The sequence below is a fragment of the Struthio camelus genome, chromosome 2, assembly GCF_040807025.1.
Source record: "Struthio camelus isolate bStrCam1 chromosome 2, bStrCam1.hap1, whole genome shotgun sequence".
In the NCBI taxonomy this organism is placed as follows: domain Eukaryota; kingdom Metazoa; phylum Chordata; class Aves; order Struthioniformes; family Struthionidae; genus Struthio; species Struthio camelus.
The window spans coordinates 155,449,227-155,477,072 of record NC_090943.1 but is presented as its reverse complement, the minus strand read 5'-3'; the positions used below and the strand labels follow the sequence as shown (position 1 = coordinate 155,477,072).

General features: G+C 36.0%; 1 protein-coding gene across 2 annotated transcripts in view; it reads left to right on the top strand.

Moving 5' to 3' along the window:
* Positions 1-27,846, top strand: part of CSMD3 (CUB and Sushi multiple domains 3) — a 711,519-nt gene that overhangs the window by 477,892 nt on the left and 205,781 nt on the right. For both annotated transcript variants that reach the window (XM_068933141.1, XM_068933140.1), the window contains 4 exons: positions 919-1,045; positions 1,890-2,092; positions 18,618-18,809; positions 26,257-26,395. In XM_068933141.1, coding sequence (XP_068789242.1) covers positions 919-1,045; positions 1,890-2,092; positions 18,618-18,809; positions 26,257-26,395 — 661 coding nt within the window. The remainder of the gene's footprint in view (positions 1-918; positions 1,046-1,889; positions 2,093-18,617; positions 18,810-26,256; positions 26,396-27,846) is intronic.

Here is a 27,846-nt window from a genome sequence, read left to right as displayed (position 1 = left end):
TCAGAGACTATGTCAAGAGTGCCATTTCACTTATATTGCATCACAGAACACCACAGATCATAAGGTAATAAATCTCTTAACTAAGTATTTTTGATGATGTTAAATCAAAATAAAACTGCATTTTAACTGTACCAAGACAGTACAGTTAAATACTGTACTGTACATAATAATGAAAGTATTATTGTAGCTTTGGAGTTCACAAGAGAGAAAGTATTAGAGGGATTTTAAAAAGAAGGAAAACAAAAGAAGGAGGCTTTAAGGGCCTAGAGGGTCTACATAAAAATTAGTTTTTCTCAGAGATTAAGTATCAAGATTATGAAATATTCAGCTTTGCCTAATGGCTGGCTGAAGCCAACTAACAGGCAGCTACTTACCATCTGCTGTCCTCTGAGAAATATTATAGCTTCCCTATGATCACACTTCTTTAGCAAGAAGTTTTACAATTCTTTTATATAAGCATAAACTATGATTTCGTCTCTGAATAGCCTGCTTTTATTTAATTAATTTCCCCCCTGTTTTTTTTTTTTCATTTTCTTTCCTCTTTGCTCATTTGAATAGTTTTCTTAATTTTATTCTATTCCTTTAGAGACATCATGCTGTTGGTTTTTTAAGTAACAGTCCTTGTTCCTTTAATTGTGCAATTTTCTGATTACTGTATTGCATTCAGAATGATTAGAAAATCATAGGTGTTAAAGGAAAATACAATAAAATTTAAGTAAAAATGTACTCATAATAGCTTCCTTTCCCAAAGCACTTAAATAATACGATTTTAGGAAACACATTCAGTTTTATCATGTTTAGATTGCGTTATTTATTCGGCAAGGAGGTAGGAGTGTAAACTGATTGCTCAGATGACTAGTTGGAAGACCATCTGTAATGAAATAAAAGTAACATGTTATGTAATGGTGCTTTTATTAGCTGAATGTGGAGGTCGTTTTAAAGGAGAATCATCAGGAAGAATCTTATCTCCCGGTTATCCTTTTCCTTACGACAACAATCTGCGTTGCATGTGGATGATTGAAGTAGATCCAGGAAATATTGTCAGGTACTGAAACCAAATCTTAATTATATATAATAAATCTTTCTGATTACATAATAACCAATTCTTACCTATACAGTAAAAAAGAAGGGATTTAAGTATTTAAGATTTCACATGCAGTTCGAAGCCAGTATTTCTGGCATCCTGGACTAGGATCTGTAAGTTTGTGTTAATCTATTTTTCAAAAGACACTGTGTGATGAGGATCAAACCCTAAAATTGCTTATCAATTTGTGAAATATGTTGATGAGTTTTAAACTACTATGTTAATATACAAAATAGAACTATACTTTAACTGGAAATATTGTAAAAAAAATCTAGTAAGAATACTGTTTTGATACCAAAGTTATTCGATTGAGTACATATAAAGTAAAAAGTGCTGGAGCCAATGGAAATAGTGGAAGAATCAACATGACACCTCCCACCCAAGTTATTGCAGCTGAGTCATTATTTTTAGTTGGATATTTATTGACACTATGTGGCTAGTTGCTTGAGTTTACAGTGCAATTTAATTTATGCTGATGAAAATTTGGTAAATAGTATTCTTTTAAGAAAATGAAAAACTATTTTTTGAAAAGATTGTGTGAACGGTTGTAAATTATTTGAATGATTGAAGTAATATGTTATTTCATTGTACAAAAATTCAAATATTATTAGTTATAAAGGAGCTTTGCTTTCAAATATGTATATGTATTGGGGTTTTATGCCTCCAGATTTAAAGAAATCAAAAAAAATATAGAGAATTACCCTTGAAACCAGAAGTTTATTTACTTCCTTGATTTAGTATTATAGCTAAAGACCTTGTTGAGTAATATGACAGCTAACAATAAAATGGTATGGTATTCTTACAGCCTCCAGTTTCTTGCTTTTGATACTGAGGCATCACATGACATTCTACGAGTTTGGGATGGTCCACCTGAGAATGAGATGCTACTCAAGGAAATTAGCGGATCTCTTGTTCCTGAAGGCATTCACAGTACGCTCAACGTAGTCACAATCCAATTTGACACAGACTTTTATATCAGTAAATCTGGGTTCGCCATACAGTTTTCAAGTAAGTTCATGAATTTAACTGTTAAATATTTTCATATACGGTGGCTTACCTACAGATAATTGTTGTACTGGCAGCAATTCAAATCAGTGACAATGTTTCTAGCTGTTTTGGTAAGAAGAGAGTAGGTAGATTTCTTGTAAAACTATATTTTTATCTTTTTTTTTTTAAATGACTGATTGTGTGGGTTTCAAAAAAATATCCCTGTCTTTTCCTATTTGGCATTGTTTCAAGGGCAACTGGGAGAGCGCAGAAATGCTCATAATTATGGCTAGTGTTTTTTGCAAAGGAAGTAATGTAGGAATGTCAAAGACTCCATCATTTTGTGATCAGTAAGAGCCTCTGCTTTCAGAGACATCTGTGCAGAGTTTTCATTCCTGCTGCATTTGTATAGGATGGAACAGGAAAGGTGCTGAAGGAACAGCAGTGTCCTGCTCCCTTTCGCCTTCTAGAGCGATTTCATCTTATAAGCTCTAGCAAGCAGGCAGCATGGTGACAATTGTAAGCGCTTATTTAACTGTTATTAAATCCATTTAGAAACTTTTAGTGCTAAGACAGAAAAAATCATAAGCGAGGTCAGTTTTGGCTTTTTTAATCTTGTCAATAAAAAAAAAAAAATTCCAAAAAGTCTAGCAAGATTTGGTCTGTTGGCATAATTTTGTCTAACTATAATATGGTTTCTAACAGGAATTGACAAAGAGATGGTATTTTTTTATGGTAACAACATTTACCTTGTTGTGCTTTCTATGCTTGGTAGTTGTATTAGCCCTTATTTTCCCCTACCCTCATTCTTTCTGTTTGTATAACAAACACATCCATGCACATTCACAGTAACTTGAAGTTGGAGAGAAACTGGAACGGAAAGGAAGAATGAAGTATGTGAATGAGAGGACAAAGTAGAAGTAATTTAATTAAAAGCAAACGAGTGCCTCTGCTTATTTTTTTTTTTTTTGAAGCCATGAGTAAACCTTTTAATACTTTAGCGCCAAAATATTTTTGCAATCTTGTCACCTCGCCCCCTTTAAGAACCTACTCAGGAGAATCTCACATATGTACTTTTCAGCCTCAGCACACTCTCTTATTCTGAGGTTAAGCTAAAAAATTATGAGAATATTACATATTGAAATCATTCAGTTAGTTTTCTAAGTTGAGTAGGAAAAAGAGGTTGATGTTGACTAAGAATAGGGATAGGGGGGAAAATGAATTGGACACGGGAGTAAACCACACAGCATTTCCTGATGTACTTCCTGATGTACTCTTCAATCAATATTCCTTCTCGAATACTTGATGTTACATAGCTGGGGTAAATATTTGTTGTTTATTGAGGAACACAGATTTTTTTTTTTAAATCCCAGTTTAAGACTTTTAGAATAACACATAAAAACCTATGCAACCTCAATTATGCTGGTGCCCTCTGGATACATTATTTTACTAGCTAAGAAAGAAATGTATTTGAGGAGAAGGAGGAAAGAGAAGGATAATTCTATATAATCTTATTTTCAGCTTGAATATACTTTCTTTGAATATATGATGTTGTCTGAGTGAAACAGATGGTGCCTATGTACTTTGGCTGCAGTGTAATTAACAAACAGAAACCTCACACAGGGGAGGTATATACTTTTGCTTTCCTCTTGCCATTTTATGAAATAGAGTATGAGTATTTAACTGGATTATTGGCATTTTAACCTCACTAGGAATGTTAATGAAAGACAATATAAACTGTATGTTCAAATGTTTAAAAGACCCTGAGTGCGTTATTTTTTATATCATTTTCTTAATCCAGTTAAACTGAAATCTGCTTCTACAATGTGAATTCTCCTTTTTATCACTTCTTTACTATCATTTTGTCAACTGCTCATGCATAATTCTACATCTATAGTTTATATAACAACTGAACATATTCACCATGGGCAAGGTGGTATAATTTGAATTTTATATATCATTCAATAAATATAGAAAATAAATTTGCAAATGGTAAAATAACTAACAGGTGAGATAGTGTCCTTCACCAATTGAAAAGGGGAAAAAAAGCGTAGAGAAGCTGGATTTTGAATATCTCTAAGGATGGACACTCCACAACCTCTCTGGGCAACCTGTTTTAGTGTACAAGCCTTTTCAATATAGAAATAAATATGTAACAATACTATATGAACAATGGAAAGAGAATTACAAATCAATGAGTATTCTTTTGTGTAAATAGGTAGTGCCATTAGAATTGCTTCTTAACTTTGCTTCCCAGCACCCTCCCTTATGAAACATCAAAGTCTTTAATAAAGTTGTAGAATAGAGATTAGATGAGATTTTTCATGCCCATTGCCTGAAATAGTCTCTTTTGTTTGCTTGCCTTTTTTTTTTTTTTGAGAAAAAATAGATTTTGTTATTTGAAATAGTACAACTATTTCTACTATTTTAACTTTCATAACCCCTTTCCAAAAGTAAATAATTTCAGGACAACTACTTATTGTATATTGAACTTCTAAGGAGTACTGCAGATTTTTTTTATAGTTGACTAGGATACATCTTCTAAGTTAGTTCAATTGTGTATTACTATGGAGAAAGAGAAGAAAGGGTGATGAATATAGGATGAAAGGAGGGACGTCAGCCTGCTCCTGATTCTTCTACCATCATGTATCTAGGACTATCAAAAGTACAACCTGGTCCAGAGCTGTAAGGAGGAAGGAAAGGAGGATAAGATTCAGGTGAACTAGCAGCATTTGTTGTGAAAATCCTGAAATAAATGAGGCGACTTTTTTTTCTTAATTTTTTATTGTAGAATTTATATTCTAAAATTCCTTTTGGTGTGTGTTCTGTCTTCTAGAAAAACTGCTCCATATTTTCTTGAAATAATGTATTTTTACCTTTAATTCTGTAGAGGAAACCACATCTGTCTTACTTATAGGTCATTAGACTGTTGAGATCAGTTACATTCATTGAAATAGATGTTCTTCAGATATGTGGTTCAAACATTTAAAGTGTAATTAATAGATTTTCTATATAGCACAAACTAATCTGATGAACTCTCTCCCAGGTCAAAATCAGCATTCAAATTAAATTCTGCATCCGGTACCTCAGTCTGTGACATAAGAGGGGAAAATATAAGTCCTGGAAAGAAGCAATCTTTGCTTGTTTTATACCTCTAATGTCAACAAAGAAAAAAATGCTACTGCTTATGACTTCACTACCTATTATTAGGAAGAAGGCACGGGTCTAATATTGTCTTTGAGGTGAAGCATATCATTTCCATATTGGATATCTGCAAGACATGATGCTGGAATCTCTGCACTTCAACTTAAAACATTTTCAGCTTCTATGGTCTTCTTTGAGATGAAGTGAAGAAACACAATAGAAAGCAGAGCCCACAAAACCTGAACAACAACAAACTATAATAAATGTGTAGTAAAGCATAATATTTTAAAATTTAGTGTATATAGGTACAGAGAATAAAATGAGAACCTCTCATTTTCAACAGTTGGATGAAGGATTTTGGAACATGTCATATAAATGGGACAATCGGATTGAAGGATGTAGCTAGAGAAGTGGTACCGGAGGTCTTCTATTTTAGATTAGGAGGAGTGAAAAGTTTACAACGTGCCAAAGGCATGTTGTCCTATGCAAACAGGAAATACTTGTTTTCATATATCCTCTCAGAACTGTCTGAAACAAGATATTTGGAGCCCAAGTCACACTTGAAAAACATCAGTGAAATTATGAGTAGCTTCTTTTGGCCAGTAAATTCTGTACAAAATAGAAAATCGGACCTTTAAGAAAAAGAGAAAGGAACAAATACGTGTTTGCCACAGACATGAGCTGTAAATCTCAGGGTCAGACAGAAGCATTAAGCGTAAGGAAACATTTTATTCAGCTAACTTTACTTCATCTCACCAAGCTGAGAGTAGTCAATAGAAGAAGGAGGAAAGAAAGAAGTAAAGGGAGAGAAGGAGAAATTAAAGAAGATAACTGGAACATTAAGAGCAAAAAGTGAGGTGATTATAATTTGATGTGCTTAAAATAAATCATTTACTTGTGTCCCTTAAATATGGCTGAAGTGAGTAATATCAGATCAGATCCTATTGAAGTTGAGGAGGTTATTTCTATAGATTTCAAGGGTCTTTGACACTGATATTGCAGGGAAGTTTCATCTCTGATAGCGTTTAACAGCTCAGGTACCATTTATCGTTTATGCAGAAAGAAAGGTATCTGTATTCATACCTCATAGTCTGTTATTTCCCTGTCAATATCTGGCCTACTGAATCACTACTCAGCACTACAGACTTCATTCCGATCTTGCCTAAGTAAGCAATAACATTTCTGACTAATTAAACAGAGCACACAATATAGAGCTTTTTTTTCCAGCTTTATAACACAGCCAGTGCAAAACTCACCTGTTAAATTTTTTTTAATATTTATTTGTCATACATATATGCTATAGCATTATTTTATATCATGCAACAACAATTTGTGATGCAATAGTAAATACCTTAAAATGCTTGGATTTATTTTGCTATCAAATTTAATTTACTTATTTTAATATTAGACGAAAAGCCCTTTGGAGTTACTTGTCTCTGTGGACTACAGAAAAAGCATAGATAACCAACTCAGATATCTGTCTACCTGGATGGCTTAAGTTTGGCAAAATTACTTTCTAGTCTGGAAATATACTGCATAATATTGCTTGTTTTGATCATGTTTAATGCTTAAATGCTTACAAGTCAGCTTTCTATGTTTATGATGACTGCTGGTTTCTAGACACACAATTTTATGCTCCTAAATATTCTGTTTCTTCATTTGTTGTTGTTGTTCAGAGAAAGCCATATTTGCTGTACTCTCATTTAGGAAGATTTTTTGAGACTGAATATCCTCTTATATATTTCATTTTTCCAGTAGCAGAGAGCTCTAGTTCTGACCTGTTTAACCTGCATGTGATTTGAGAATGAATTTGGGGAATTTTACTGTTTTCTTTCTCAGACTGCTGTGCATCATTCCCTAAGATAGCTCCTTTGTTTTTCTGGAGAGAGGGAGGTGGGGTTTGTTCTTCCTTGTGTCTGTTCCATAACAAGACATTTTTTTCTCATCTTAATGTTTTCATAATCTGCTTTTGCTGTTTTCATTCAACCTTGAGAGGAGGCCTTTGGATTTAATGATGTGAGATTTGAGGGTCACTGTTTTCTCTGTCAGAAGTATCTATGAGTAGTGCTTCAGAAAGTTATCCTCAGAAACTTAGTCCAGTGGTTGTTGTTTATTTGCTGTATGTTTTTAGTGTTGAGAGACTTAAAAGAAAGTAGCCATTCCTTCTATGATCTGTTGCCTTATCTTCAAGGTAGCAAGTATTTGTAAAGGGAATTACCATAAATGGCGTTTTCAAAAACAAAGCTTTAAATCCTGTCACAGTTTTATGAAAGACATTAACAGCATCAGTAGCTGTTATGTCTTAATTCAGTAGTATATGGGTAGGATACATGTCTTTTATGCAGGTAAATAATACGAATTAATGTTTCCGTGTCAAATGCCCTGTTAATGGCTTGTACCTACAGTTATCTGAAGTTACTGCATGAATAGATGAAAGCAGCAAGAAAGAATTAAAAAAAAATCAAGTTAATTATAATTAATTATGAAATCATAAATAAATAAATAAATAGTCCTCTTGGTCACGTCACCATAGAAAACAATTTATTTTACTTATAGTGAAGATTGAACTTCCCTGGTTTAAACCCCAGACAACATAGTTTTGTCAAACCCTTGTCGCTTATATCAATGCAAAGCCCATTCACTTGCCCTAAATGTGCATGTGTATCGTTTAAAATAGACTTTGTCTGACTTAGTGGGATGGTATTTCAGAGATTTCAGGCTGATTTAGTTCTATATCAGGAAAGTCCATATTTTGATTTCATATGCGTGAAATCTATTCCTTGAATCTGAAAAATCTCTTGGAATGTTTTCTATTGAAGTAATATGAAAATGTACACTGTATTTCAGGTTTTTAGGACAAAATTTGTAATTCTGGTAAGTTACTACACTTGAAAATAAAAACCTTTCCAGTGCTTTATAATTGTCTATGAAACAAAATAAAGTGCAAAAATACCTTTATGCAGAATCCTAGTGTTCCAAATGAAACTACCCTTATATTATATTTCAAAAATAAATTCGTTATTGATCCTTTATATTTGGTTAATCTATTCTTTTTCATTACATTTTTTAAAGTTGACATTTGATCTAAATAGTGCACAATGCAGTCAAAATGTTTCTATCTTAGTAAGTTTGTAAAATTCTGTGGCTTTAAAATGATGTCAAAGATTTAGGTAAAAGCATGTTTTTATTTTCTATTTTCCATTTTACATAGTGAAAATATAAAAGTATAAGCTACTCTAGGTTAAACTGTTCTGGATACCAGTTGTCTTTCTAACAGATGGCTGTGAAATCTGTAGAAGGGCGTTGCAATTTGATCTGTATCTACATATGCAATTGTATGATCTTAGTCACAATAACAAATCAGAGGGCGAGAGGATGAGGAGGCCTGATCATCACATAGTAGTCTATGCTCAATAATACAAATTGAGTCTTTAAGTTCCTTCAGGACCAAAAGATTGTCTTCACTGTCTTCTCTTGCTGAAGCTTTCACTTCGCTGCATTACCTTTTTTTTTGCCAATAAATGAGCAAAGCTTCAGGAGGTCATGGCTTGCTGCTTTTTGTCTTTTACTTGCAAAGAAACTTTTCCCCAGCCACCTGCTATGTGGAGATTTCATCCTGAAGTTTAATCTTTGCATTCCTATGCTATGTTGGTTACTCAGCAGTGCTCTTTGGTGCTCCTACAGAAAACTTTGGCAAACTGCAGTGTGAATGGCAAATTCATCAGCTGAGTTTACAGGAATTATTTTGATGGAGCCATTTAAAGGTTACATTTTGTATCTTTAAATATATGTAAAGTTCATCCTGCCTCACTGAAATATCTTCTTACAGTGAGTTTTGCATGTAGGACAGTAGTATCAAGCTATTTTGTATTCTCTGATGAGCGATCTCATTGAGTATTTAGTACAAGGCATAGAAGTATATGCAAGTATGTAATCGGTATCTAGAAATGTAGGTACAGAAACCATGCTCCAGTGGTGAATACATGAGCTGCTGTGGTGATTCTGCTCTCGCTTTCCTCTGAAAAACTTATTGTGTTAATGGCACTTAGAAGTGGATTTTGTGTTCTTCATTTTTGGTATAACTAGTTTCCCTTACTTATGTGATTCATGTACCATCCTTATACATATGCACACATATGGATGCACACATGAATGCACACATGATGGGCTCTTTCTTGGAAGTACAGAAGGTCTATTATCCTTCTTCCATGTGCACGTTACAGTAGAATGCACAAATACATAAGAGGGACAGCTATTTTGGGATGTTATCTTCTGTTCCTCCAAGGTCTTGTCTTCCTGTCATTTATACATCTCACATTTTCAGTTAATGAGTGTGACTGACGCAGGTTATCTGTGTTATGCAATCCATATCATAGAAAAGACCGGCGGTTGGGAATCTTTATTGCTAGCTTGTAATGGAATAAACATATCACAAACATGCAGCTAGAGAGAAGCAATAGTTTAGGAGAATGGCCAAAATATTCTTACGTAAGTGAAATTCCTTGAAGACATTTGAAACTAGATTTACACTTTGCAATATTTTTTCATGTTTCATTACTAATTTTGCTACCTTTTAGAAAGCTTTTTCTAAGGGAATCCAGAACCTCTTTCTCAAGCAGTAATGCTTTCAAACTGTTCCGTATACGGAGTTCCGTATACATCTTACTTCACTTATGAGAAGAGCTATTTAACATGGAGATTTCTTCAAGTTTGACACCTCATTGTCTGTCCCGATTTTCCCAGTTACCCCATTCCTGACTAGGGTGGGTATTTTGTGCGTTTGTTCAAATAAAGGAGGATGTTTGTTGCTATTTTATTCCAGTAGAAATATATATATTTTTAAAAAATGTGTTCCAGTAAGCTGCCTGATTTCCTAAGTGACAGATTTGGCAAAGCCATTTCACTGAAGGAATGCTCATCTTTCAGTATCCTGTAGATAAGTGTCAAAAAATTGTTTATTGGCTGGTTACTTCAGCTCACTGGCTAGACATGTTATGATCCACAGTCTCAAATATAATTATTTTCATAGGGAAATTTAAAACACTCACAAAAGAAAATGAAAATAAGAATCAGAGCTTCAGTCTTCTTCCTATCCCCAGCCTTGAGACGACTCAGCCTGTGTTGCTAACAAAATTGCATTTTGGGAAGGTGTAATCTGTGCCAAGCGACTAATGGGAACAGAAGCTGTTTTCTGACAAAGATTCTGTAACTTTCTGCAAGTGACCACAGTGCTTTATACCTCGTGTAAATTAGTATAACGCTTTCCTAAATCACAAATTTTAGATATCTTAATAAAAATTAGGAGCCCTTAAAATAGGGTAACGACAGTCAAGTAAATGGGCAGAATAGTATCAAATAATGAGAACAGTTCTGCAACAGTGTCAAACTATTCAATTATAGCACAAAAATCTGAAGCAAAAAATCAACAAAAGCTGAAGACTTCACACGCATTAAACACCTCCTCACTCTTACCAGGTATTGCGAAATCCCCATTTTTCCATACCTTTAAGAACTCTCAAAATACCAAAGGAACTTTGAATCTGTAAGGCTATACGCATATATGCAATTTGTGATACTAAAACACAAAACAGAAAATTTAACTTTTAAGATAGGAGCAATATCCTCCCTTCTTCAGAGGATTCCAGTTCACCCAGAGTGCAAAATCAAGGACAAGGCAAACCAGTAGTGCTGGTAGTAGTACCATCCATTACAGTGGGAATTGCTTATCGTTATGGATGGATATTGCAAGAAGTTTCTATTTATTTAACCTAATAAGATGGTCCCTGTTGCACATCTGTATCTTTCAACAGAACGGGTTATGCACTATTCTATAAAGAATCAAATAAAAAAATGATGATCTTAAAGATATTTTCAACAAAAATTGTATTAAAAACTGGGTGATCACTGACAGGATTTTCAATATGTAAGTAGTCTTGTTTGTGGTCCAAGAGCCTTGTGATTGCTTCTTTCTGATAAGTTATTTCTATCTCTCTGTTTTCATAAATATACATGTAATCTGAAACAGGGATAGGTCTGGTATAAAGAGATTAAAGAACCTTTCATTCTGGGAGGGTGGAAGTAATCTAAATGGAATGAAGATTTTCCGAATACTTCTCTCCATCTAGAGAGCGTTACCAGCATCATTGCATAATGTCACAGTATCCATTTTATGCTAATTCCTATCAAATTATCTGAAACCATATGTCAATTAGTTTATTTGAGACTCGGTTTCATACACAGTGAAAGAGCGATGAGCAAAAGCTTGAGGAATAATGGATACTCAGAACTGAAGAGTTTATATTTACAGAGAAAGAGATCTGCTTATGAATTTGGGAAAGATAGCTCTTAAGTTTGTCCAAGAAATGCTACTGATGTACTGATGTACTGATTTGTTCAAAACCATCAGAAGTAAATTGGCAACAACAAAAACAAAACGGAAAATCAATTTGTCTCAGTAAACCCTTGCCTGTTGTTTACCTAGGAAGTAAAATGTATCTCATAGTAACCCCAAAGTCATCCAGAAAAGAACTTGTCCCTGTGTTTCCCCGCCTCAAAAAAGACATGAGAATATACCAGGTTACAGTGTAAATAAACTTTTCAAAGCAATCAGTTAAAAATTACTACTAGGAACTTTTGATTAATAATCAATATAATGCATAAAATAATAGTTGTAGAAACAAGTAGCAATGAAATAATATTTAAGTATGCATATATCCTAATTTCAAGATTCACCAAGCAGTCTATATTTTCTAACTTCATAATGTTGCCAAGATGAGAAAGGCCTGTTGGTTATGCCAGAGCCTTGGGAAGCCAATGCGTCAGTGGTTGCTGCTCAGAGAAGGTTGGAAGTGTGTGATCTGGAACCTACTAAAAGACAGTGCTGTCTCCACAGCATGGATTGCTCCTCTATCTCTCCCAGTCCAGCCAGCAGCAGGAGGAGCAAGTCAGCTCTTTGTCCCAGCTCTAGACGTTCCACATAGACCTTCTTTTCTAACAGGAATTGATTTAAGAATTGCATTTTTTGTCTGGTCTTCTTGGAAGACCTACAACAGGAACTTATACAAATGTTTTTGCTCTTTTCTTTCCAAGTTCTTTTATTTTATTTAGAGTACTTGAACATTATTTGAAACAGAAACTGAAAGCAGGCCTATATATTGCATTTTTTGAGTTATTGACTCTTGAAATAGTCAGTAAATTCTAAATGAAAAGCCACATTAAAATACATTCTATCTTCTGCTTCATATTAAAAAAGAAGATTGAAAAATGATCTGCCCGATTTACTATCGTATTCACCTACTCTCTGTGTCCAAAAAAAAAAAAAGTTGCCCCATCTTATGCCATCTAACTTTTTTTACGATTACCAAACCTGAGAAGAAGATAACCCAGATTTAAATGCCTAAGATGATATAACTAAGAGTTATGCAATCAGAGAACTTGCAAAGTCCGATTGTGCAAAATGTTATACTCTATTTTGTTGGTTTCTTTCCTGAATATTATTCTGATTCAGTGCTTTATCCTTAGTATTTTCCCCTTTTCAAACAATAACTGACAATTTCAGAAACTTAGGTAGAATCTGTGAAGTCATGCAAAAATCAACAAGTTTATGGCTAGAATTTACTTAAGAATTTTAATGCCTGTTTCTAAATCTTTGCTAGGTCTACCGCAGATACGGAAGTTAAAAATAGATAAGAATTTCAGTTGAATAGACTGTATTTCAATTGATATAGGATTGAGTGAAAACCCTGTGGCCATTTTAGGCTTCCTTTTTCAGAGAAAAGTTGTATGGAAGATTGGGTTTGAGATAGCAAATGTAAGGGTGACTTGGTTCTTAAACAGACTGTATTAAATACGCAGGGAGACTGTGGTGTCCATATGGGTCACAGTCCATATGGGTAAGGATATTACGTGAGTTTAGGACAGCTTGAATTTTGAAACTTCAGTCTTTCAGGATTGGCTGAAGCTGATGAAAGTTTGGAAGGCCAACAATTATAAAAGATCTTAATCTGAAGTGATCAGAGTTTAGAAGAATATGTTGGTTTAAATAGGTTAAGACTATCTTTGGTTTAGGAATAAATTTGTTTGACATGCTGCAGGTTCTGAATGGTTTGAAATTTGGCAAGCTTAGAAATTCTGCCCTGAGCTTGTGCCCTGAAAAAGAAAAAATAAAACAACTTTTATGGTTTTTTTTTTAAATCTTCTAATACACAAGTGAAATTCTCCTTTCTCCTCTCTCAAGAAGATATGAACAAATTAACAAAACAAAAAATTAATTTTGTCTCAGGGTTGGGATTCATGCTCTTCACTGATGCTAGACTTGGCATGCATTAAGAAACTAATTTAGAAATTACTATTAACAGCAAGAAATCCTAGGACATGTATTATATTGATCCTAGCATCAGTAGAGTCTATTACTGCTTTGTCGCACTTCTAATGCCATGTTTCAGAGTACCTTCCTGCATGAAAGTGAGGCTGTCGTCTTGGGAAGTAGCAGTCACATATCAAAATACCTGGGCCCATGAACTATCAGAAATGATCAACTTGCAATAATTTATTTATCCAATTTATTGTATAAAATATATGCTGGTTCCTTACTATTAAACAGATAAAATGTATCAATATTCTGAAACATATCAGTATCAGTATCAAAACTCCAGAGGAAAATGTAAACAGATCTGTGATTAGACACTTCTTGGATCTGACTGAATGATGTTTTAAAGGGTTCTGCAGCTCGATAGGAGCACTTGTACAGTCACATACAGCTCAGTGAGTGATAGTTACAGAAACTCCCTTCTCTCAGTTTTGAGTGACCACCTGCTAAAATCTGGTAGCTGTTCATATGAATGCTCATAGGACAAACCCAAACAAGTTTCATGGGAAAGTGTCCTCCATGACTTGTCTCCTGTGAATCTCTAAAACAAGATTGCATCCCAGGTCCTTCAAGTCACATAGCAGAAAGGGCATAAGATGAGTAATTCTCCAGAGAAAGCGTCTTGTGCCTGTGCATTGGCACACACTCTATGGAGAGCTGGTGATCTCTTATTCAAAGTCTGTATTAGGGAATATGTTGTATGGATAACTGAGATATTAAGGGTCCTTTGGCTATTTCTACATTAGCGAGTAGCACAGGGCAGCAGGACCTGATCTATAGTTTGGAACTGCTGGGACCCTGTTGACAATACTGTGCTTATTTCAGATATATTTTTATTTCAGAGTTATTCTAAAGTTCAGAAGAGTATCTTCCAGTTTAGTTTTATTTGAAAGAAGTCCTGTCTCTGTGCTCCAGAACTATGTTTCAGTGTAAACCAAAGCACAGTAAAAGGGGAACAATCTGGAGGTTATTTCAAAAGTACACTGCAGAACCGAACTGCAATGCTGATGAAGAAACACACTCTGTCATCCTGCTGAGATCATATACACAAGATCTGTACGCCTAGTCTGTCCCCTAATCCATGATCTCCTGAATAGTTTGAGCATCACGTCTCATTCAGCCACATCCTGGAGGCAGAATTCTTGGTCAACAACTGTCTTTTTCTATTTTTAAAGTGGCATAACGGTATTGACAGTTTGCAGTGCCATTATTTCAGTCCAGTGAAAGAATAAAATAGTTTATTTTTATGTCTCCACATTCATTAGGAAAAAACCCTCAGATGAGCACACATAGGCTTATGCTACCCACAACTATTGCTCCTGTCTTACTGATCATGCTTCACTAGTTATACAGGACAATATGAGCAGAAGTCTTTTCTTAACTGTGAGTTTACAACCATTGTAATAGAATGTAAGTCAAACTATACTTCCCTTAATTTAGCTATTAATTTAATCTGTGGCAAAGAGCTTTAGAGCCTATACATGAATTTATAGGGGGTTGCAATAGCCAGCTCCATTGATTTTGCAGAAAACTTTCAAGACTGCATTGCAGGTATGATAGCAAGGTTATAAGCGACTTTGTCATTCCTGGAGTTTTTGCTTACTCCACGTATTTTCATGAGGAGTGATGAAAGTGGTGATCGAGGTCCCTGAAGATCTAATACGAGAAAAAAAAAAAAAAAAAAAAAAGTTCTTGTGCTGGAATATACACTTCATCTATAAAGCACTAAAGACACTTCAAAAGGAGAGAAGGATGGGTCGAAGGAAGGTCATGATAAGGAATATTCAAAAATAAGCAGGATAAAGAAGCAAATAGAGAGTATAGAATGCAGTAAACAACGCATCACAGTAGTAATGATGGGCTAGAGTCAGGCAGGTGAAAAGAAGAGTAAGGAGAAGAGCAGAAGTTACAGAAAGCTGTGATTAAGAAATCCATATATGAATATATGGTTAATACGTTTACTGTCAATAAGTGCACTGATTCTATAATTATATACAATACTGAGATTTTCTTTTTCCAGTTTCCTTCCTATAGAGCTATTTTTTAGCCTTGCCCCAGGGAAAGATATTTTGGTATTTGAGAGTTCTTATTCTGACAGTTTGATTTATCCAAAAAAAAAAAAAATCTACTTCCCTCTCCTTTTTAAGGCAAATGTGTGCTGCCAGGTGAGTCAGAATAACAAATTTATTCTTAGGATAGAAGTTAGATATCTAACATAAGGTATTCGTATAGGATTCTTCTCTCAGTGGAAAAAAGATCGACACATTGGGAGGATGTTTTATTCTGTTCTTTCACAGTAGAATGGTAAATATCTAAGACAGTAGATGCTTCTCTCTTTTTCTATTGACCGTAGAGGGAATATTAGAAAATAAGCCTACTAACAAGACACTTAATTTTTCACATGGCGAAAATTAGGTTAAATGAGTCCCACTCCTAATTAAGTAAGTTGAATTTAGACGCAAGATTAAAAAGAAACATCTGTGGCTGTCAGAAATACTGTAAGAGAATCATTTATTTGCACTTTAAGCTCACCATAGAAGTGTGGAAAGATGTTTCTTAATTTATCCTTTCTTAAATAAAAGAAAAGGAAAAACTGAACATGAAAATGATCTTTCTTCAAGAACTGAATAATCCTCAGTTATTTCTAGGTATATATTTAGGTAAGTATATGTATTTTTTAATATGAAGGTGAGAGATACAAAACCAGTTAGAGTGCTTACTCTCAACTAAAAAAAGGTGGAGGAAGAATTGTTTTTATAGATTTAAATTAAATATTCAGAGCAATAGATGCATTGCAAACTTATCTGTTTGACTTTTCCAGTTTTCATAAATGTATCTCTGCATACTTATCCCAGGATTTTACCCAACAGCTAAAGCTGTGCAGATATACTGTTGAAAGCTACCATCAGTGGTATACTAGAGATCACAGTCCCAAAGATCAGGGGAGAAATTTTCTTAAATCTTCTAAGTTAGTAACTTTTTAGCTTTGCATTATACTTGCAGTAAGAAATCATAACTACCATTGCTATCCTAATAATAATATTGAAAATAATGTCACATTACACAACTACATGAATAAATAAATCACATATATAAGTAGTAGAGATATTACGGAAGTTTTATTTCTCTCTGTCTTAAAGTGCATCCTTAAAGTGACACTTTAACAAAAAAGGTAGGAACAGAATGTTCTACAGATTTTAGACAAATTTAAGACAAATTGACTATTTATTTACGAGAACATAAAAAAAAATACATCTTTTCACAGCTACTAGAATATTTTTAATGCCGTGTTAGGTTCTCTTACTTTTTACCCATTGAAAACATAATCATTTATTCTATATCAGCCTATCAAGAATTTCTGTATGACTTTAATGGTTGACTCTAAAATAGCTCCTTACTTTGTGTGTTAGATTGTTTTATAAATCCTTCAGTTAGATGTGATATTCTTACAGGGCCTTGCAAGTGGCTCAACAAACTGACAAATGAGAATCAGACTTCTACAGAATGAGTATTTAAAAACCCAAAATGCAAACTTCATAGTAATTATATGTTTATTTCCACTGTAGGAGCAGATATCCTGCCATCTTTAGCCTTCTAGTGCTGTAATGCAAAAATGACCTCCGAATCAAAGTCTAAAAAAGAAAAAAAAACCTGTGTGTTCTTAATGGGAATTCACAAAGTTAAAAGAATCATAGAATGACTTCATTTGAAAAGGACCTCTTTGGGCCTGTGGTCCAACTGCCTGATCAGAGCAGAGTTAGACAGATCAAGCTGCTTGGAGTCTTCTCTTGTCGAGCTTTGAATGTCTCCAAGGTTAGAGATACCCCAGCCTCTGTGGAAAAACCGTTCCAGTGTTTGACCACCCTGGTGATGAACCAGTTTCTTTTCCCAGGTAGTTGGAATATCCCTTGTTGCAACTCCTGCACATTTCCTGGGTCTTTTTGCTGCATGCCTCCTCGAGGAGGCTGGCTCTGCCCACTCTGTGCCCTAGCACTGGATGGAGGAAGGCTGCCTCCTCTTCCTCAGGCCAAGCAAACCCTGGGCCCAGCCTCCCCCTGGCAGCTGGCAGCACCAGCCCAGCACACGCTGGCTGCCCACCATGGGGCTTGCTTCTCTCTGTTGACATTTCAAAGAGGTCCTTCATTTTTGAGGGAGATTTAGGGAAATTTTCCCTATCTTTTTCTTCTTCTTTACTCAGGACACTTCTTATGTGGAAAAACAATAAGAAACCCCTTAAGGTTACAGAACTAATTCTTTTATTTTTGATTAACTATGTCTTGGAAAGCAAGATACTTCATTACTAGGGAAATAACCTATTTAGACCAAAATTTCTTCTTTAAAAAATATAGTAAATATACCAAAGCACCCACATTTCAGACAAATTCATTGCTATCTGCTGGCATTAGCGCCTCAAAAAAATGGCATCTGAATTAAGCCCTAGTCTTGCTACATTAGGTTTGTTTCGTAGCTTCCTGAGTTCAGTGGGTCCAGTTCCACAGGGAGCCCTGACTTTTGTTATATATTTGAAGAACATGCAATAAGTTGCAGTTCTATAATATTCGTAGGAGAGAATATTTACTTAGATAAAGAGTATGGTGCTTACTTTTTGCATAAGATTGCACTTTTTTGCATAGTATTAAATAACAGATGATAACACATCAGCTTGGGGGCAGATATTTATAATCCCTACATAACACTGCTTGTGTAGTCGCTGTGATTGTGAGTGCAGTTATAATAATAATTTGTATTTACACATTATACATGCCCATTTTTTCTCAAACTGTCTGTGTGTATTTTTGTATAGGTAGATTTTTTAATATTGCTACAGAGGCCTAGCACAGTAAATGTCATATGTAGGTGTATGTATAAGTATATACACATATGCACATATACATATATAAAAGTGACTGGGAAAATTTTGGACTTACAGAGCTACCTGATTAGAAAAATCTAATGACAAATAGGACAAATGTGACAAATTTGGATTGAAAACCTGACTTTTTTCTTTTTTAATTTTTCCCTTCTCTTTGGTAGGCTCTGTAGCTACTGCCTGCCGTGATCCTGGTGTCCCCATGAATGGAACCAGAAATGGGGACGGAAGAGAGCCTGGAGACACTGTTCTTTTCCAGTGTGACCCTGGATATGAACTGCAAGGAGATGAGAGAATAACCTGCATTCAGGTAGAAAACCGGTACTTCTGGCAGCCCAACCCACCAGTGTGTATAGGTATGCAGAAAATATCAGAGAATGCTTTCCTAAATTGTGAAATCCTAGTGTTATTAATCACACTGCATTAGAAATTACCTTTGAAGAGCAAATGCATGAAAGTATCATGTACCTGATAGATTACTCTGTATAAGACTTCGATGGATGTTAGCAAAATCCTTTCTCTGTAGTTGTCAGTATAATAGTTCTTGTCCTTTCCTAATCAAAGCCATGCCAATATAGTTTGATGGCCTATGACAGAGAAAGGAAGAAAGTCAATGTCAATGACACTGTCAATGTCAATGACTGTTAGCTTCATTGGCAACTTGAAAAATGGTGATAATTGTGGGGGATTTGGTTAAAGTTAATGTGCCCATACTTAAGCATCAGGCAGATGGCGTAGTAAATTTATAGACCAGGTAAAATTATGCAAGAACTAATGTAGGATGCAACAGAAAATAACTGGAAGATGGTAGTATAATTGTTCTGACAATTCCTTATTATTTTAGAAAGAATAAAATTTTCATTAATAAAAAATATGACATGCCATTTACTTTTGGAAGTATTATCTCAATCCCTAATGCTGTTTTGATTAGCACAGCCCATATTAAATGGATTTTAAAGCATTTAATTTGGTTAACTGAATCTTCGTGAAAAGTAATAAGAAATTAAAAAGCTCTCTGGGAGATTGTAGTCTTCCAATAATCTGTTCTCAGCCAACTCCTAATAATTTTTGTTACTGATTTAGAGAAATCTAAACAATTGCTTCTAAAATACTATCTAAAACTCTACCATTTTTAAAGCAGAGTGATAAATAATTATGGGGAAAAGTCAGTTGCAAGGACAGCTCTAGGTAGTTTGCTAAATACTGTAATGATGATTATGTGCCCGATATGTTCTTTAATGCAATCAAATGTTATGATGTTATGCGTGTAGAATGATGGAAGATTTTGTCTTGGAGGACAGTAGTTGCAGGCTTGAAAATCCCTAAGGGTTGTGATAGGTAACCTGTTATCTATCTAAATCTATCTAAATAGGACCTGCCGGTGTAATGGCATAGAAAAAAAGGAAAATGAAGTTTTTCTCCAGGGAAATACAAATGAGAGAGAGAACACTGGGTAGGCCAAGGGATGTGATATTCCCTCTGCGCGGACTGAGGTGACAACATTACAAGGTCCTGTATTTGCTCTTTGTGTCTAGAGCAGGATGGCCTGAAAGCAGTGGCTGAAAGGAGCAGTGAGACAAAGGCAACTCAGCAGTCTTCATTATTAGTTAGTGCTCATTAGGGATCATTAATGAGACAGCAACCTTTGGCCCGGAGGGTTTGGAGGAGGTACTGGGCAGGGAGACCAGGGGCTCTGCAGGGTGTCCCTCTGTCCTCATCCCTCCTGTGTGTGGCCTTGGGGGACACCGCCAGGGACCTAGCCTGATACTGGACCTTAGAGGAGCACTTGGGTAGCATGCCAGAATTTGCACACTTTCTTGCCTTTAGTAAGCTTAACTCGACCTTAGCTGTTACAAAATAAAATCTGCATGCACAGAATAAAATCGTATGCGTGCACGTGCACATCTGCTTCTGCACACGTATCGTGATACTGACATGGTGTCTGTGGCTATTCTACCTGCCATGTCAAAGTGTTATCTGCTCTGTTCTTACTCTCCTTACTATATCTTCTTGCGTAGTTTGACTGTGCGATCCTCAGGACATGGACTGTCTACACTCTTTGTCAGAAGACTGCAGAAAAGAAACATTTTATTGCTCAGTTCCTATTATTCTTATATCCCTATACAGCTGTATTGTAACAATAATTCAACCTAGGTAGATGTTTAAGGAAGAACATAAATGAATGTTAGAGGTCTAGGAACATGCTTCAGAACGAATATATTAGACCATAGTCCTTATAGTTATTGGTCTTTTTTAATATTACTATTTAAAAAAATATTTTTTCAACTGAAAAATAATTACTCTATGATAAAGCAGAGCTAGTAATTTTGGTGATTATTAGTATTGAGCTGATGATATTATTAAATAGATTAAATGTATGTGCTCACCTGCCACCATTTTACTCTTAATACGTATGTAAATATGGAGGCACTTGTTTTCTTAACTGTGTGCATCCATTTGTTTGTTTAATACTTGTAATATCCATACACTATGCAGAAACATCTATAGTAGCAAGAACGCATATTAAGATGACTAACTGGCCAAAAAGCAGGCCTGAAGATATTTTGTGATGTTTTCCTATGATTATATGTTATTTGTGAATGTGAGCTGCTAATAGAGTATACTATGGTGTGCAAACTTGGCTTGGAGCTCAAAGATTTCAGAATTGTCTATTGTAGTTGAGTACACTCTAAAGTTCATAATTTTTTTTGCAGACGTGAACTATATTGACTTGTTTCCATGCCTGTATATCAAAACTGTACAAGGTTTAGTCTACACAACTTCAGCTTCATCATGATTTATATTTGGCAAAGTCTTTCAAAAAATAAGCATCATTTTGATAGGGGAATGAAAGGCAGGAATAATTCTTGAGGTGTACAGGTATAGCATTTTCTAGATCTACTTTATAAGAGCTTTACACTCCAAAATATCTTCCTAAACCTCCTAATTATTCATGTTGAAAACTTAGTAAGTATACTCACAAAATTGTTCCTGCCATTGGAGCTGTCTTGGTTATTTAACTTTCTACGTACAAAAATATAACAAAATTTTGTCTATAATACAGTTTTAAGGCCTTCATTTAAAAGGAAAAAGCAATGAGGAAGTTACAAAGAGCTAAATATTGGTTCAACTATTTTAATTCTTTAAAGAGATGAAAATTAGAGATTCTTCTATACTAAGTATTTTCTGAAAAGCTGTAACTCTGAAACTCCATGTTTCAGAACTGAAAAGTACAGAAAATATTAATGTAAAAGAATATTACTGCTTTTATCTTGTCTATTTTTTTTTACTCACCGAAAAAATCAGCAAAGGTAGGTAGCTTGATTATTATTATTTTAAAAAATAGATTTTTTTAAGTATATGGATAGATTTTAGTTGTTTCTGTTGTTTTGTTTTAAACGAGGTCTTGATTTTCATTCACAGATATGTGCAAAAGCTTTTGTAAAGAGTGAATTCCAACAGTGACTTCTTGAAAAAATGGGATTGATATGACAGTAAAAACAATGAAAATGTCCCTATAGCAGATCTCTTGCAATGTTCTATCTTTACTTGTATTAGTGACGTAAGAACTATCAAACAATAGAGTGAGATTTTAGCAAGTTTTACTTTTGTTTTTAAAAAAAACATATTTTCAGTACTTTTTTTCTTTTTTTCTTTTTTTCTTTTTTTCTTCTGATGGCATATTTTAAATGAATGAAATAAAAGTCAAGTCATGTTTCATAAAGCAAAATTTCCATAAAGAGAAAATAATGCAACTAAAACTTAATAATTAATATGACTTGAATTTCACATACTTTTGGGACAGCTAAAGTTCAAATAGGTATGTTTTTCCTAAAGATCTGGAATCAGTTATTATCTTGCATTTAATAGAGATCTTTTAAATATTATATTTCACAGAATCACAGAATGATTGAGGTTGGAAGGCACCTCTGGAGATCATCTAGTCCAACTCCTCTTCTCCAGCAGGGTCCTCTAGAGCACATTGCATTGTGTCCAGGCAGGTTTTGAATATCTCCAGGGAAGGAGACTCCACTATCTCTCGGGGCAACCTGTTCCAGTGCTCACTCACCCTCACAGCAAAGAAGTTTTTCCACATGTTCAGATGGAACTTCCTGTGGTTCAGTTTGTGCCCGTTGCCTCTTGTCCTGTTGCTGGGCACCACGGAGAAGAGTGTGGCCCCATCCTCTCGACACCCTCCCTTCACGTATTTATAGGCATTGATGAGATCCCCCCTCAGTCTCTTCTCCAGACTGAACAGGCCCAGCTCTCTCAGCCTTTCTTCAGAGGAGAGATGCTCCAGGCCCCTCATCATCTTGGTAGCCCTCTGCTGGACTCTCTCCAGTAGTGCCATGTCTCTGGAGCCCAGAATGGGACACAGTCCTCCAGGTGAGGCCTCCCCAGGGCTGAGTAGAGGGGAAAGGATCACCTCCCTCCACCTGCTGGCAACACTAATGCAGCCCAGGATCCCATTGGCCTTCTTGGCCACAAGGGCACACTGCTGCCTCATGCTTAACTTGTTGTCCACCAGCACTCCCAGGTCCTTCTCTGCAGAGCTGCTCTCCAGCAGGTCAATCCCCAGCCTGTACTGGTGCATGGGGTTCTTCCTCCCTAGGTGCAGGACCCTGCACTTGCCTTGGTTGAACTTGAGGAGGTTCCTCTCGGCCCAGCTCTCCAGCCTGTCCAGGTCCCTCTGAATGACAGCACAGTCTTCTGGTGTGTCAGCCACTCCCCCCAGTTTAGTATCCTCAGCACACTTGCTGAGGGTGCACTCTGTCCCTTCCTCCAGGTCATTGATGAATACATTGAGCAAGACTGGACCCAGAACTGACCCCTGGGGGACACCACTAGCCACAGGCCTCCAACTAGACCTTGTGCCACTGACCAAGTTGACACAACCCTCTGAGCTCTGCCACCCAGTCAATTCTCAATCCACTTTACTGTCCACTCATCTAGCCCACACTTCCTGAGCTTGCCTATGAGGATGTGATGGGAGACAGTGTCCAAAGCCTTGCTGAAGTCCAGAAAGACAACATCCACTGCTCTCCCCTCATCTCCCCAGCCACTCATTCCATCACAGAAGGCTATCAGGTTGGTCAAGCATGATTTCCCTTTGGGGAATCCATGCTGACTATTCCGGATCACCTTCTTAGTGATGCTTAGTGATGACCTCCAGGAGGAGCTGTTCCATCACCTTTCCCGGGATGGAGGTGAGGCTGACAGGCCTGTAGTTTCCTGGCTCCTCCTTCTTGCCCTTTTTGAAGACTGGCATGACATTGACTTTCTTCCAGTCCTCAGGCACCTCTCCTGATCTCCAGGACCTTTGAAAGATGATGGAGAGTGGCCTAGCGATAACATCCGCCAGCTCCCTCAGCACTCATGGATGCATTCCATCGGGGCCCATGGATTTATGGATGTCAAGTTTAGACAAAAGATCTCTAACCTGATCCTCCTCCACCAAGGGAGAGTCTTCCTTTCTCCAGCCTTCCTCTCCTGTCCCCAGGGTCTGGAATTCCTGAGGACTGGCCTTAGCAGTGAAGACTGAAGCAAAGGCAGCATTCAATAACTCTGCCTTCTCTATATCCTTTGTTACCAGGGCACCCGCCCCATTCAGCAGCGGGCCCACGTTTTCCCTAGTCTTCCTTTTGCTATTGAAGTATTTGAAGAAGACCTTCTTGTTGTCCTTGACATCCCTTGCCAGATTCAATTCCAACTGGGCCAATTCCTCGTCGCATCCCTGCACACTCTGACAACGTCCCCATGTTCCTCCCAAGTGGCCTGTCCCCTTTTCCACATTCTGTGTACTTCCTTCTTCTGCTGGAGTCTTGCCAGGAGTTCCTTGCTCATCCATGCAGGTCTCCTGCCCGCTTTGCTCGACTTCTTCCTCAGAGGGATGCAGTGATCTTGAGCCTGGAGGAAGTGATGCTTGAATATTAACCAGCTTTCTTGGACCCCTCTTCCTTCCAGGGCCCTACCCCATGAGATTCCCCTAAGTAGGTCCCTGGAGAAGCCAAAGTCAGCTCTCCTGAAGTCCAGCGTTGCAATCCTACTCATTGCCCTGCTCCCTCCTCGCAGGATCCTGAACTCCACCATCTCATGGTCACTGCAGCCAAGGCTGACCCCAACCTTCACATCTCCAACTAGACCTTCTTTGTTCGTTAGTACAAGGTCTAGCATTGCACCTCTCCTCGTTGGCGTCTCCACCACCTGGGTCAAGAAATTATCATCAGTGCTCTGCAGGAACCTCTTTGACTGTTTGTGCCTAGCTGTGCTGTCTTGCCAACAGATGTCAGGGTGGTTGAAGTGTGGTTGAAGAATAATAACTGTTATGATCCTTATTGTAAAATCAAGTAATTTTTTTTTGTTTGCTTTACAGTAAATAAAGCATTCCCAAACTTATAGCCAAATGAAACTTTCTGTGACTTTTAAAAATATCTGAGAAGCTGCTCTCATGATAAAATTTGGGTTTGACAATTCTAAAGAAAAGCAAATCACGTGTGCTAACAGTCTAGGATTATTACTCTATGCAGTAGTTAGTTATGTTGGTTTATAACAATTATATGTTCCTAGAGCTAGATAGTTGTTGTTCAACTCTTAACTGCTTTTAGACAAAACAGCGATTTTCAAATTCGTTACTGCTACTGTACCAAAAATATAATGGAAGATTGTAATTATATTTTTCTAATGGGAATTTAGCTATCTATTACCTCTTTTTTAATATAAGAAAAATATATAAAACGGACTCATTTGATATGTAATGTAACTCCAGATGCATTAATCTACTGAAGTTTTATAACTGCATTATTTGAATTCTTAAATGATTTGTGGTTTATTCTCATGACATTAAAAAGTACTGTGTGTATTTCTCACTCAGCTGATTTACTGAATGTAAGGGGTTTAAAATAATCTTTGAGTTCACAGAATCTCTACTAGAAATCTAAGTTTGGAAGAAAGGAGTATCAGAAAAGTGAATGATTGACTCCTTTCCCTGCTATTGCAGACGATTACATTATAGAGTTCTGTTTCACAAAAAGATAAATCTCTGTTAATGCCCAGCTAGAGTCATTCGAACACAATTTAAGTATTTCTTTCAAAAAGATCCCTAGAAAACATGGGTTTTTTTGTTTGTTTTATATGAAAACTCAGTTAAAGAAATGCTGAACTACAAAACCTAATTCAGGTAGTGACACCTTCATTCTTTTTATCAAATATTTACAGTTCTGGACCACAAAACATGCAAAACTGAGGAACCTCGAAATTATACAGAGAAATTTATTTTTTCTGTTCCGAGTGTGCTTGATAGTCACTTTCTTTACTGTCATGTGTGAAAGCTGTAATTACTAGCATACTTTTGTTGGCTTTTGTTTATATTATGTCAGTCTTGATTTGAATTAATAATCAGTTCTGTCTTGTGAAAATGCACGTAGTTGCATTGGGGTAAGTAAGTCGTATTTCATATTCTAAAAAGCTTCTTTTAGAATGCCTATAACAAGAAGTAGAAAGTGAAATGCTGGTGTCGTTTTATGTCAGCAGCCAAAACATTTCTCAAGTTCACAGTGTTTTCAGAAAAGCCTGGATATAGTGCCACGGAGACAAATAAAAGAACATGAAGTTCAGAAGCAAGTGTTTCACTTAGTGATACTTAATATTTGACTAGGGAGAAATGTGAATTCAGTATTTGTAAATACTTCAGTTGTTTCTTGTTTAACTTTTGGAGGACATTAAATGTCAGTGAACAGATTGCTGGTACTTGCTTCTTTTTCTCCTATCATCTCTGCTCAATTCCAATTTGTTTTTTATTTACAGCTCCCTGTGGAGGGAACTTGACTGGCTCATCAGGTTTTATACTTTCACCGAACTTTCCTCATCCTTATCCCCATAGCAGAGATTGTGACTGGACTATCACTGTTAATAATGACTACGTTATATCATTGGCATTTATCAGGTAAACTGCTACTGCTCATAATTTTTAAAATCATGTTTGTAACTTAACTATTGGCAAGTTGTTCAGAGGTCTATAGGATAACATCTGGTATATCTGAAATAGCTATCACGGTGATGAATAGTTCTTATATTTGTTAACCGTTTCAGTTGAGACACTAGAGTATTCAATACGGAGAGGGCTTGAGTTCGTGAGCTCACTGCTCCTGTGTAGTCAGAAGCAGGCTCAGCTTGCGCTGGCTGCTGTGGAAGTGGAGGGTGCTCCCTTTGCAGAGATCCTTCTCCTGAGAAGGCAGTGTGGACTAATCCTCCCCTAACCCAGGAGGAAAGCCTTTAACAAGGAAGCCTATTGATTGATCATGTTTCATGTGCCATGCTCTCCTGCTATTTAAGGAAAAAATCTACAGGAGTGTTTAAACCTAGTTTTATTAGCCCATATCACTTTGTGAACAACAGGAAGTACTGCTGTCATCGTTACTAAATGAAATAGTTCCAACATTTCCATTTGTCACAATGCGGTATTTAATTGAGCTCAATAGAAGTCACAGAGGACCTTTTGCTCTCTGAACTGTATGTAACCCATAAAGTAAATCAATATATGTATTTACTATATGTGAAAAATATGCATCTGAATTGCAATATATGATAATACCACATAAAAGATAAAAACTCTAGTTGTAATGTGCCATTACATATAAGTCCTTCTTATAGCAAGTGTTGTATTATACCAGCTTTACTGCTCTCATCATTGATAGTGTGATAATCTATTTAGTGATATTGTCTGTATATTTGTTTGTTCTCAGTTGTTGCTTAGTGGTATAGTGTGTGTTTTGCTGTTAAAATACATTTGATATTTACCTTTACAGTATTAAATATTACTTGTATTGTGCCATGGAAACCTTTTACTACATGTTGTATTTGGATAGCCTGGAAGGAGTCACTTCATTTAGGAAGGGATTCAGTGAGTGAGCTACTTCATTTTGTACTGAGTTTAGATAAATGATTCTGACACCACAATGCAAACTAAATTATTTGATACAAAGAAAGCAATTTCTGACATAATGCACTACAATAAATTGAACAATTTTGTTCCATTATTCCATTGATGATGCATCGAAAAAATATGAAACAGAATACCTTCTTAATAAGTTAATCACTCAATTATATAATTAACAAGTTAGCTATTTTGTTGTCATTTGCTTTTTCTTGCTGTTTTGTTTATTTCAGAATCTTTTAAATTGTTAAACAACTTTATATAGCACTTTAGCACTTCTTTTTTAGAATTGTGAAATATGACAAACTCAGAATATGTAAGCATCTTCTGCTCTATTATATAGTTAGATATAAGACCTATTTGCTCTTCCTTAGAATAATAATAACACTCTGCAGTATAATATGTGAACACTCATTACAGATCCCAAATATTGCCAGGTCATTATTAAAATTTAGACAGTT